The following is a 13,642-nucleotide window of genomic DNA, read 5'->3' on the forward strand; positions in this document are numbered from 1 at the left end:
AGGGGGGTCCTGGGCAATTAAGTTGTTCCCAGTGGGGGTCCTCTGGGCACCAAATTGCCCACGAAGGAGGAACCCTCCGTCCCCAAGCCTGCAGGGAGGGCGCCTTGTTTTACAAGGCATCCTCCCCGCACAGCAGACGCTCCCGCTTCCCGCTGGTAAGATCCCAGTGGCGGAGGGAAGAGGCCCTTTATTGGCCATTAATAGGCCACTCATGGGCCTCAATTGGCCTCTGGGTAGGAAGGTCATCGTTTGCTTATACCGCCCCCAGGAAGATTGCTGGGTGTGGGGGAGGCGCCATGCCCTCTGCCTCACTGCCCCCACCACCACACATCGCATCCATGCCCTCCAACCCCCACCCCACCCCACCTCCAATCCTGCCTCAGGGGGCCCATAAAATCCAGCCTTTTATGAGAGTCCTCTGCAGCAGAACTCACATATGACATCTCCTTCTGGTGATCTGGCACAAGAGCTATCTTTCTCACTGGCCTGGCTGCAGCCCACCCATGCCAGTGATTCACCATGTGTAGATGCCCCTAAAGTTCACACAGAGCCAATATATGAGCTGGTGGCTCAAATCAAGTGACCGTGCCTCTTCATTATCACTGTGCTGTTGATTTCGTCCTTCCTCCTTAGGCTGCTGTGGCTGGGCAGGCAGCAGTGTTAGGGTACCTGAAAACACAAAAACAAGAGGGGAGGTTTGAGGGTGAGGGAACTGGTGGGGTGAAAAACAAGAATTCACCATCAGCATCATGTCAGATAGCAGAATGAGGGTGAGGTGTGAACTGAGAAGGGGCATAAGGCAGGAACATGCCATCATCTGCAATATTTCACAACATCTAATACAACAGACTGTATCGCAGCTGGCCCTATGACGTGGAGCACCATCTCCTCTATAGGGCTCAGGAAATGTATGCATGTCTGGTCCCCACTCGTTCTGCTCTGCTCCCTGGGATTGTATGCAACCTTGTCCTGCAAAGGAGAGGCCAATGATTGTGTCGCACTTTGTTTGGGTGATGCACCTGCTGTAGAGGAATCGCTAAAGGTATGTAAAGGCAACGAGAGGTGAGTGAGGTCTGCATCATTGGAAGGTGTGTGTGGGTGAAATGCAGCATCAGAATATTCGGCTGAGTCCTGACTGCTAGAGATTGCTGATGGGTGAGTGATTGTAATGCATTGAGCAGTGTCTGAGTATGGTGGTGCAGTGGGTAGGAAATATCCCTTTGAAGATGCATTCACTGATATTGACCACCCATGTAAAGTCATTCCAATTCTTGTGGCACTGCTGCCAGGTCTTGGAGGCCAGACAATCCTCTCTCTTCCTCGGTGTTCAATTTATTCAGCTTCTCCTTACAAACAATGCAGGAATGGAAAACAGCAGCCGTTTCCGTCGACTGAGTGCAACTCCCTTTTAAGTCAGGCAGGCTGCCTTTAAAAGATGCAGGCTAGCTGGAACATGTGCGAGGTATGCAGGCTGCTGGGCTCCCTGTTCAGCGTTCAGCCAGCCAGCAGCGTGGGTCATGCTTGGCTGAAGACTACAAACTGTCAAACAAAGAGGGCCCATGAAGTTTGTGTGCTGTCTGTCTGAAAACAGGAGGAAACAAATTTTAAGCCCAATATGTGCTATGCAAATACCCAGCTCAGAAGCTACCATTTACGAAACCTATGAACGTGCAGGTACCACATGTTGGCTTGTGCTTAGGGTTTGTGCCACATATAATAAGTCTCAATCAAAAGCATTGACATGGCATTAATACAGAATGCCCTGAACATAGAAAAAACATAGAACATAGAAAAATACAGCACAGAACAGGCCCTTCGGCCCACGATGTTGTGCCGATCCTTTGTCCTCTGTCAAGGACAATTTAATCTATACCCCATCATTCTCCTTTATCCATATACCTATCTAAAAGCCGTTTGAAAGTCCCTAAAGTTTCTGACTCAACAACTTCTCCAGGCAAGGCATTCCATGCCCCGACCACTCTCTGGGTAAAGAACCTTCCCCTGACATCCCCCTTATATCTCCCACCCTTCACCTTAAATTTATGACCCCTTGTAACGCTTTGCTCCACCCGGGGAAAAAGTTTCTGACTGTCTACCCTATCTATTCCCCTGATCATCTTATAAACCTCTATCATGTCACCCCTCATCCTTCTCCGTTCTAATGAGAAGAGGCCTAGAATGTTCAGCCTTTCCTCGTAAGACTTATTCTCCATTCCAGGCAACATCCTGGTAAATCTCCTCTGCACCCTCTCCAAGGCTTCCACATCCTTCCTAAAATGAGGCGACCAGAACTGCACACAGTACTCCAAATGAGGCCTTACCAAGGTCCTGTACAGCTGCATCATCACCTCACGGCTCTTAAATTCAATCCCTCTGCTAATGAACGCTAACACCCCATATGCCTTCTTCACAGCCCTATCCACTTGAGTTGCAACTTTCAACGATCTATGCACATAGACCCCAAGGTCTCTCTGCTCCTCCACATGCCCAAGAACCCTACCGTTAACCCAGTATTTTGCATTCGTGTTTGTCCTTCCAAAATGGACGACCTCACACTTTTCAGGGTTAAACTCCATCTGCCACTTTTCAGCCCAGCACTGCAACCTATCCAAGTCCCTTTGCAGACGACAATAGCCCTCCTCGGTATCCACAACTCCACCAACCTTTGTATCATCTGCAAATTTACTGACCCACCCTTCGACTTCCTCATCCAAGTCGTTAATAAAAATCACAAACAGGAGAGGACCCAGAACTGATCCCTGTGGCACGCCACTGGTAACTGGGCTCCAGGCTGAGTATTTACCATCTAAGACCACTCTCTGCCTTCTATCAGTTAGCCAATTCTTAATCCAACTGGCCACATTCCCCACTATCCCATGCCTCCTGACTTTCTCCATAAGTCTACCATGGGGGACCTTATCAAATGCCTTACTAAAATCCATGTACACCACATCCACTGGTTTACCCTCATCCACTTGCTTGGTCACCTGCTCAAAGAATTCAATCAGGCTTGTGAGGCAAGACCTACCCCTCACAAAACCGTGCTGACTGTCCCGAATCAAGCAGTGTCTTTCCAGATGCTCAGAAATCCTATCCCTCAGCACCTTTTCCATCAACTTGCCTACCACCGAAGTAAGACTAACTGGCCTGTAATTCCCAGGGTTGTTCCTATTCCCTTTCTTGAACAGGGGCACAACATTTGCCACCCTCCAATCACCTGGTACCACCCCCGTCAACAGAGAAGATGAAAAGATCATTGCCAGCGGCTCTGCAATTTCATCCCTTGCTTCCCATAACATCCTTGGATATACCCCGTCAGGCCCGGGAGACTTGTCTATCTTCAAGTTATTCAAAAACCCCAACACATCTTCCCTCCTAACGAGCACTTCCTCGAGCTTACCAGTCTGTTTCACACCGTCCTCTTCAGTAATACACCCCTTCTCATTCGTAAATACCGAAGAGAAGTACTCATTCAAAACCTCACTTATCTCTTCCGGCTCAACACACAGTCTCCCGCTATTGTCCTTGACCGGACCTACGGTCCCCCTAGTCATCCTCATATTTCTGACATACGCGTAAAAGGCCTTGGGGTTTTCTTTTATCCTACCCGCCAAGCATTTTTCATGCCCTCTCTTAGCTCTCCTAATCCCTTTCTTCAGATCCTTCCTGGCCATCTTGTATCCCTCCAGAGCTATGCCTGTGCCCTTTTTCCTCAACCTTATATACGCATCCTTCTTCTTCCTAACAAGACTCTCAACCTCTCTTGTCAACCACGGTTCCCTCACATGACCATCCCTTCCCTGTCTGACAGGGACATGCTTATCAATGGCCCCTACTATCTGCTCCTTGAAAAAGTTCCACATTTCGACCGTGCCCTTCCCTGCCAGCATATGCTCCCAACTTATGCTCCTCAGTTCCTGCCTGACAGCATCATATCTACCCTTCCCCCAATTGTAAACCTTGCCCTGTTGCACATACCTATCCCTCTCCATTACCACAGTGAATGCTACAGAATTGTGATCACTAAAGGTGACACGTCTGTGCATTTGAATGATAGGACATGGAGCGCAATGTTTCCTCTCTCTTTGATGCTCTACCCAGTTTATATTGAAGTGCTATTAAAGTGCATTGTAAGGTTGAAATGCAAAGAAAAGCAAGATTACTGCATACTTACTGTTACGACCAGGTGAGAAAGGGGTCTAGGTTTCCCTCTCAGCCTTCACCTGGTCTTACTGTAACAGGGTTTAATTTAAAACACACCTTTTTTTTAGCTCCCCCTTAGTGAGTCCTTGTTCACTAACTTCCAATTATAAGGCAAAGAAACTAGCCAAACAGGTTTTCTTAGGTTTAAAGAAAAAAGGTTGAACTTTATTAAACTTAAACTCTAATTTGGTTAACACATAAGGATACGCGACACGCCCACGCTAGCATGCATACGCAATAAACACATGCAGATGGAGACAGAAAAGAGCAGAAGAAATAAAGTGGAAAAGTTTGAGGCAATATCTGGAGATGGTTTTGGTTACTGTTCTTCGAGCTCACTGTAAAGTCCTTGATTGTAGGTAGTTTTTGCTTTTTGTTGGGGACCAATATTCTTCTTAAACCTTGTTCGATGTGGGAGACTTTTCTCTCTTGAAGTTCATGTACCCTCAGTGGGTTCAGAGGCTTGTAAGAGATGAGAGCAGACAAGAGAGGTCTTCTCACTCCAGGAGCAAACAGTCTTTCTGAGTTAAAAAACTCTGTATCTAATTCAAAAAACCCTGGACCAGCCAGTTAGTCATGTGACCAGCTGGGTTAACCAGTCCTGGCTTTTGTGGATTGTATCACCTTAGCAGTCTCTGGAATGCTCTTCGTTCCACCTTCAATGTCTGGTGATCAGAATCCATTGTGGGTTGAATGTGCCAGGGAATGGTCCTTTTGTCTCCACAAGCACTGTCTGTTAGTATGCAAAGGTTTTTCAGCAAAGTGTCTGGCAGCCTTTGTAACAGGCCTTCTCTCATCACAGCAAGTTTAAAACCAATGTTCATATGACAAACTTAATATGCCTCATTCTTGGCAGGTAAGGACCTGCCTGACACCTTCAGACCCAGTGGAATGAAATGCAATTTGAGAAAAGCGCATTCCATTAAAAAAGGATCAAGAGAGAAAAGATAAGATACAGAAAAAATCATGCATCTCTCTCTCTCTCTCTCAGTCATTCACATTCATTCATAAATCCTAAGGCGTATTACAGCCTGTCTCTTCCTGGTAGCAGTACTGCTATAAACTTCACTTTTTTGGCATCTCAATAAACATGTGGTTTTTGGGGAGGTTTTTCTTCAGTTTGCCCATTTTCATGACTGCCTAGGGTGTCTTTGAGATGGTTAGGTTTAATTAGCCCTGTGTTGGAATTTTTTTTTCCAGCAGAGTTAGTAGTGGGCGGGTCTATACTGAACTCTCATTCAGTGCTTTGCTGAGTTATGTAAAGGCTTTTGACTTCAGGGGATGGGTGGTTCTCTTTTTTCCTGACTGTGGGGTGGATTCTTTGCTAATGTCCCCTTTGTCCTCTGGGACACTCCTGCCTGCAGGTATTTGTTGCAGACTCTACTGCATACCCTGTGGCACTTTGACTAGGTGAGGCATCACCCTCATGGTTTCTCTGCCCACCAGGGGTCTTTCTTTGTTTCAAGAGGTTCCTGTAAATGCTGTTAGCAACTCTGGTGGGGTGCTTCTATTGTCTGTATTTACATAGGAGGATGGGGTCTAACTTTTCAAATTCTTCGGGATTGGCTGACCGGACAGTAGGAATTTTTATCCAGGATTCCTCCCGGACTTCCGTTACCCTGCCCTCTTGGTCGCTTTTTCCCCTTCCCTTTCTAACCTTCTGCCAGCCTTGTGCCTGCCTGTCCCTTTTGTTCTCGGCAGGGTTCCCTTACAGTTCACCAGCCCTCTGCTGGAGGGTCCTCCTAACACCGCTACAGGACTTAGGGGTACAGGTTTCACTGTAGGTTGGGGTTTTCCCTCAATCTGGCACAAGTGGCAACCCCTGCAGAACTCCACCACATCTTTGTGGTGTTTTGACCGGTCAAACTCCGATCTTATGCGGGCTTTGGTCTTTCGTATACCGGCCTGTACAGCCACTGTACTCTCGTGGGCACTTCTTAATAGTTCTCTTCGGTACCTCTGCGGCACCACTAACTGGTGAACTACTGTCCACTCCTTGCTCTCAGGACTGTAAGGAGATTTCCATTTCCTCAGCAGTACCTCATTCTATAAATAGTAGCAATCAGGGACTCCCTTTGCTTCACTTTCAGACTGGACAGCCTATGATAACTCTTGCAATACTGGGTTGGCTCGCTGAGCCTCATCTAGGGAAAATTTATTTAATTCATTCGCTGAGTCTTCTAACTTTCCAAAGAAAGTCTCAGATAGGCAGATATCATGGTCATCTGCCTGCAGTGCCAATTCAGTCTCCTCTGGGGGAGCTGATTTGATCATGGCCTCATTCATTACACATTCAGGGACACTGCAGGGTACCGTCTCCTGCCACTGCCCTGTCTCTCTGACCTCCTGTGGTCTTTCTTTCACTACTGGGGACGCTACCATCTTCACCTCTGCCAGATCATTACCGGCAGCAGGTCAACCCCATCCACACGCAAACTAAGGACAATCCCTATGGTCACCAGTCCTGAAACTAGGTCGCACTCCAGGTGCACTGGTACAAGCATACATTGCCCTCCAATACCATTCACTACCATTCTGGTGTTCACTGCACTCTCTGAGGGAAAGGTCAGGCCTTTTCCCAGTAAAATGGAACTAGTGGCCCCTATGTGCCTGAGATTTACTGTGAGTTTGCTTGCCCCACTCGAGGGGTATGGGGTTACTTTCCCTTCAAACACAAAACCTTGATAGCCTTCAGGAATCCTATTAACTTTTCCTGCACTTGCAGTAGTAAACTTCCTGGGTTGCACTCTTACTGCAGTTAAAGCTACAGCTTTGTTTTTATTCATTTATGGGATTTGGGCGTCGCTGGCCAGGCCAGAATTTATTGCCCATCCTTAATTGCCCTTGAGAAGGTGGTGGTGAGCTGCCTTCTTGAACCGCTGCAGTCCATTTGGGGTAGGTACACCCACAGTGCTGTTTTTATTGACTTCGTAACGGTTAGATACAACTGAGTGGCTTGCTAGGCCATTTCAGAGGGCATGTAAGAGTCAACCACATTGCTGTGAGTCTGGAGTCACATGTAGGCCAGACCAGGTAAGGACAGCAGATTTCCTTCCCTAAAGGACATTAGTGAACCAGATGGGTTTTTACAACAATTGACAATGGTTTCATGGCCATCATTAGACTAGCTTTTTAATTCCAGATGTATTAATTGAATTCAAATTTCACCTTTTGCTGTGATGGGATTTGAACCCATGTCCCCAGAGCAATACCCTGGGTCTCTGGGTTACTAGTCCAGTGACAATACCACTACGCCACCGCCTCCCCGCTTGTTCTGTTGTGCTCTCCTTCAGGATTCCTTCTTCACTGAGTGGATGTGCCCTGATTAACCCTACAGGCTTTCCCCTTAGTTTCCAGCAGTCAGCTTTTAGATGACCTGCCTTAATACAATGGAAGCACACAGGTCTCCGGGTCTCACTCCTACTCACAGCACCTCCTCTTTTGGCTAGAAGAGGGGCCCCTGTGTCTCCTGCTTTTCTTTCTCTCCCAGGACTGCTTGGGCTCCTATCACCTTCCCACCTTTTGTCCTTTTCGGATATGTAGGGGTGACTAGGAAAGGTTCTGCCCTGGGAAACCGACTTATATATTGAAGCAAACTCATCAGCCAGAATGGCGGCTTGCCGGGCTCTCTGAACCCGCTGCTCCTCTACATGGGTATTTATGGGGAGTGGGAGAGAGTGTTTAAATTCCTCTAACAGAATTACTTCTGTGAGATTCTCATAGCTGAGCTGTACTTTAAGAACCCTCAGCCACTGATCAAAAGCCAGCTGCTTTCTTCTTTCAAACTCCAGATAAGTTTGATTAACTTTCTTCTTGAGGGTTCAAAACTTTTGGCGATAGGCTTCAGGTACTAATTCGTATGCGCCGAGGATAGCATTTTTTGTCAGTTCATAACTTGATGAACTTTGATCTGGCAGCAGGGAATAAACCTCCTGGGCTTTTCTGGTTAGCTTGCTTTGTAATAAAAGAGGCCAGGTCTCAGTTGGCCATTTTAGCTGCCTTGCAAGTTTCTCAAAGGACACAAAAAAATGCTTCCACATCTTTCTCATTGAATTTTGGGATTAGTTGGGCTAGTTTTAACTATTCTGTACCCAGCCCTGAATTACGCTCCTCCATATTGGTCATGCTTCACGAGGGTTACTCTGTTGCCTCCTAGTTAACTCAAGCTACTTCAGCTCTCTGTCTTTGCATTTTTTCTGGAAGGTTCTGTCTCGCTCTCTCGCCGTGCCTTCTGGAAGGCTCTTTCTTTCTCTCTCTTCTGTCTCTCTCTTTCCCTGTCTTCTAATTCAAGTTTCCTCTGTTCCAATTGTATCTTTGCTAGTAATGCCCTGTCAGAGTATACTTCTAACCTTGTTTTTGCTTCTTCAGATTCAAGGGAAAAATTATTGGCCACCAGCCTTAGGAGTTCAGACTTGCTGGCCTTGCCACTTACAGTGATGCCATACTACTCCTCCATCGACTGTGCTTTTAACTTAACCTAACTTACTTCACCCTGGGTTGGGGAGCTACTAGCTTCGAAAAGTTGTATTGGAATCTTGCTCTTTTTTGATTGGGAACAATTTGGCTTCCCAATTCCAATTTCTCTCATTTGGGTAAAATCTAGGATGGTGGTCCCCAAATTTCTGTTACGACCATGTGAGAAAGGGGTCTAGGGTTCCTTCTCAGCCTTCACCTGGTTTTTAATTTTAAACACACTGTTTTGTTTAGCTCCCCCTTAGTGAGTTCTTGTTCACTAACTTGTAATTATAAGGCAAAGAAACTAGCCAAACAAGTTTTCTTAGGTTTAAAGAAGAAAGGTTGAACTTTATTAAACTTAAACTCTAATTCAGGTATCGCCTATGGATAGGCAACACACCCGCACTAGCATGCATACGCGATACACACATGCAGATAGAGACAGAAAAGAGCAGAAGAAATAAAGTGGAAACATTTGAGGCAATATCTGAAGATGGTTTTGGTTACTGTTCTTCGAGCTCGCTGTAAAGTCGTTGATTGTAGGTAAACCTTGTTCGATGTAGGAGACTTTTCTCTCTAGAGGTTCATGTGTCCTCAGTGGGTCCAGAGGCTTGTGAGAAAGAGATGGGAGCAGACAGGAGAGATCATCTCACTCCAGGAGCAAACAGTCTTTGAGTTCAAAAACTCTGTGGCTAGTTCAGAAAACCCAGTCATGTGACCAGCTGAATTAACCAGTCCTGGCTTTTGTGGATTATTTCACCTTAGCAGTCTCTGGAATGCTCTTCCTTCCACATTCAATGTCTGGTCATCAAAATCCATTGTGGGTTGAATGTGTCAGGGATTGGTCCTTTTGTCTCCACAAGCACTGTCTGTTAGTATGCAAATGTTTTTTTAGCCAAGTGTTTGGCAGCCCTTGTAACAGGCCTTCACTTCTTCCCAGCAAGTTTAAAATCAATGTTCATATGACAAAAGTAATATGCCTCATTCTTGGCAGGTGGGGGCTTGTCTGACACTTACCTTGACAACCTTGCCGAGACCAGCAAATTTTGTCTTCACCTGCTCCCAGTAACAGTACATTGGTTAGACACCAATCCATCTTTCATCAACCTTCATCCAGACTGTTCCGGTGCAGCTTCATTGAAAGATGACCCAACACTCCAAATAATAGAACCGTTTTTGCTCAGTTCTTCCTAGAGACTCTCCAAAATTGCACCCTGATATGGCGGTGTTCTACGTCATGGTCTTTCCATGGCCATTTTCTCATCCAGTTGCAGAACAGGTTTAATGGCAGCCAACAGCTGTGTAAGAGCTGCTGGTAGCAGATAACTGTTCCTTCACTCAGTGCACTCTCAGTGCATCATATTCTGTGCAACATTATATAAATTAACTGAACTTTTATAATAATTGTGCATGGTCAGCCAAGAGCACTGCAATCAAACAGAACATCCAAAAAGCCTCAATTGCACCATGATTGCATTATTGACCCCTTCATATATGGCCAAATGGACCAGACACACCAGATTCTCTAGTATGCTCCAAAACATGGAGCTCTTCTGAACATGCTTAAGCTTAAATGTAGTATGAAGATAGCAAGGTTCTTGCACGTACGTAAGGGAACCTACATTTAAGCTTTACAAGAAAAATATGTTAAAATAAATCTCACAAAACATTACAAATTGACTGCTGATTCCTCAGTGCCATGCAACTCATTTAACTGACTAGAAGAGTGCTTAAAGGTTGGGTGTACAGCTAATTATGTCTTATATTCTGGATATTTGTATATATTTTTTGCCACTGTTATAGAAGGGAATGCATGTGTACTTTTAAGACTTTGAAGGACATTCAGTGATCAAAAAAATTAATGAATTCCACAGTAAAATATACTAGGTAGCAGGAATGGAAGTGCAATGTTTCATGTTCTGCATGGAAATATTGATTGAAATATTGCTGAAACTCATTAGATCTCCGAGGAATCAATGTCAAATGCTATGATTTCTGCACATATAGTGATATTCTTCATCTACTGACAATGTTGATTCAGTCATTTAATTATAAACTCCACGCTTCTGTGCATGAAGGATCTTCCTTATGCTGGTTTGACTGTATTTATTTATTGATGATCCAATTTTCTCCTCTCACCCCATGTCTTCAGAAGGTAGCACCTCGTACTGTGGTATAGATGGCTGCAGCCATCTTACCTATCTTACCTAAATGGCTGTTCTTCACGTGTGAACCTGGACATTGAATGGACTTCACCCTTGCAGGCCATCACGGCCATAACAAACACTGATTCTATCCTCTCACCATGTCCACATGTCTGCTCTTCTACAAGTCATGCTGGATAGTGATTAGGAATGCTGTGAACCCATCCTAAGAAGAGTGAGTTTGAATGCTGTTCTGGCTGAGATTGGCTGGCTCAGCACAGATCAGAGAACTGCTTGATGTGTATGACGCGGATCCACATCCTGCAGTCCATTTCATCCAATGAGATATCAGAAGGCTGCTAGATCTGTAGTAAGTATTTATTTCAGTTTAGTTTCCTATTTTAATAGTGTTTTTCAGTATGGGATCTAACAGCAGTACTGAAATCCAAAGTATAGTGCTTTGGCGTTTCACCTGGCTTACCTCTTGTATTGAAATGAAACTCATTGCAGTGCACATACCTTATGCTTTTACAAAGCTAAAGTGCTGCAGATGCTGGAAATCTGAAATAAAAACAGAAAATACAAGAAGTACTCAGCAGGTCAGGCAGCATCTGTGGAGAGAAAAACAAAGTTAACTTTTCAGGTTGATGGCCTTTCATCAAAAGTTATGTTTCTCTCCACAGATGCTGCCTGACCTGCTGAGCATTTCCTTCTTATTCTTTGTTGCCTTGATTACAGCTGAGGATAAGGGATAGCCTCATTTTGTGCAGAATGACTTAGACAACCCATGAGAACACCATACCGGCCTCAAAATCTCTTGGCTTGTATGTTGTGTTCAGTGGTGAAACAAGGGCACACACTGAGAGATCTAGCAATCTCTGTGGTGAGAACTTTACCTCTCTCGATGTGCAGTTGATTGTAGTGTTCTTGAATGGAGATTTCAGCATCGAGCTACAGTGATGTTATCAAGCTGTCCAAACAACCAATCACATTAAAGAATTCTCACAGACAGCAAACCAGGAAATGAAAAGCACGAATAATCAATACACCTTTTAAAAAATTTACAGACAGTGCAATGAACATTGGGACATACACATGGGCTTAAGGTAGAATCTAAAATATCGTGAACAAACTTTAAAAAATTATCTAAAAATCTAGTTTCAAAAAATTAGTAATTAATCATAATGGAGTCATTTAGCAATCCTCCACAAATATAAAATAATTTTTCAGGAGCAGATCAGTTTTCAGCAATAGTTATTACTCAGATTGCTGTAAAAACCTGATTACTCATCATTGAACAAGGCTTAACTTTTTATGAGATTTCTAACAGTGATAAGAGAGCATAAAAGAGGAAGTTTTCACCAAAACCGAAGATTGTGCTGATTGCCAGCTCTGTGGGAGGGTTCCACAGCACAGCCTGTGGAAGAGCAGTGAATGACAGACTGCAGCTTCAGAATTACTGCGTTAATCTTTGCTTGTGCTAAATCCTGACGTTGCGGTCAGATTCAGAAAGGTAATGACGGAGAATGCTGACAGTTTGCTGTCAAAAATCCCACAAATTCTGGTTCCTTGCTACTGCTGTGAAGTCAATTGCAGGCAGCAAAATAAAGTAAATGGGAAAACTGTAGTGAAAAAGAACAAAAGTTTAAAAATGCTCTGCAATAGTTCTAATCTACTGGGAGCAGTAAATGCAAAGAGATGTGCCTATTTATTTTCTAGCATACCAGTCTCTAATTTGGTCATCTGCTTCAATCTCATACTAAATTAAATTAGACTTTATTCACAATTACTGGAAAAACACAGTCTATCATGGATGCAGAATGTTCAGTTCTGTTAAATAATTATTTAAAGACAAACAAAACCTGTTGCTGTATTGATACTCCAAATATAACATTACTGTGCTAATTCCACAACAGTAACACAGTTTTCCTTCATTCTTAGCATAAAACAAAATTCTCCTAAAGGCTAACTGTGAAGCTTATTTTTTTGAAAAGCAATTGTATGTTCTTTCAGTTGCTTGAATCTGCCATGGTGTACTCAAAGTAAATTGCAAATATAATCATCTTGAGACACATCTTGTGTATGAAATGCAATGAAATCTTGCCCAAAATAAATCCTGCTGATGTTTTGATTTACTGTTTGATTAAAATGCCCACAGCTTCCTGAACTAATGCAACACTGTTTCTTTTCATTTTCGGTAGCCTAACAAATCAATGGTATAATTTGACAATTCAGTCCATTTTTCAGAGTCCTGGAGGTGCCTCTGAATTGCATTGATATTAGAAGGCATTTTGTTCATCATGAATTTGTTTCCCAATTGGAACTTGCAGGCTAGAATCTCCGACTCGGACTCTGACAATGGAAGCCCCAAAGGGAGTATATATTACTGCAGTCGAAGGGGACCTCAAGGCGACCTGTCGAAGAGAACTACAGCTTCAGTCTACAGATGGAGAGGTAAGCTCTTCTGAGGGAGGTTTGCACTTGTAAATATGTCACACACCTGTCTTCTTACATCAGCATGTTACATTGGCCCTGGGTTGCACATAAAATATTGCAAACAAAGTATGGGATTCATTTCTAAAGGATCAGAATACAAAAGCAGGGAGCTCATGTTAAATTTATATAGCACCTTGGTTAGCCTATACAAAAAGGATAGGGAAGTACTGGTGAAAGTGCAGAAATGATTTGCAAAAATGGTACCAGAACTGAGAGAATTCAGTCATCAGGAAAGATTCAGCAGGTTGAGGTTGTTTTCTCTGGAAAGAAGACAAAGGGTATATCTGCGCTGTAGATTTTATGTAGTTGCATGCGAGGTCACCACTGATCATTTGGATGTACAA

At 44.1% G+C, this 13,642-nt stretch overlaps 1 protein-coding gene across 1 annotated transcript in view; it reads left to right on the forward strand.

The window, feature by feature from the left end:
- LOC137371861 (zeta-sarcoglycan) overlaps positions 1-13,642 on the forward strand; it is a 580,156-nt gene that overhangs the window by 551,270 nt on the left and 15,244 nt on the right. Inside the window, exon 6 of the mRNA XM_068034825.1 lies at positions 13,133-13,256. Within this exon, the coding sequence (XP_067890926.1) occupies positions 13,133-13,256 (124 nt within the window). The remainder of the gene's footprint in view (positions 1-13,132; positions 13,257-13,642) is intronic.

This window comes from Heterodontus francisci, chromosome 1, assembly GCF_036365525.1.
Source record: "Heterodontus francisci isolate sHetFra1 chromosome 1, sHetFra1.hap1, whole genome shotgun sequence".
In the NCBI taxonomy this organism is placed as follows: domain Eukaryota; kingdom Metazoa; phylum Chordata; class Chondrichthyes; order Heterodontiformes; family Heterodontidae; genus Heterodontus; species Heterodontus francisci.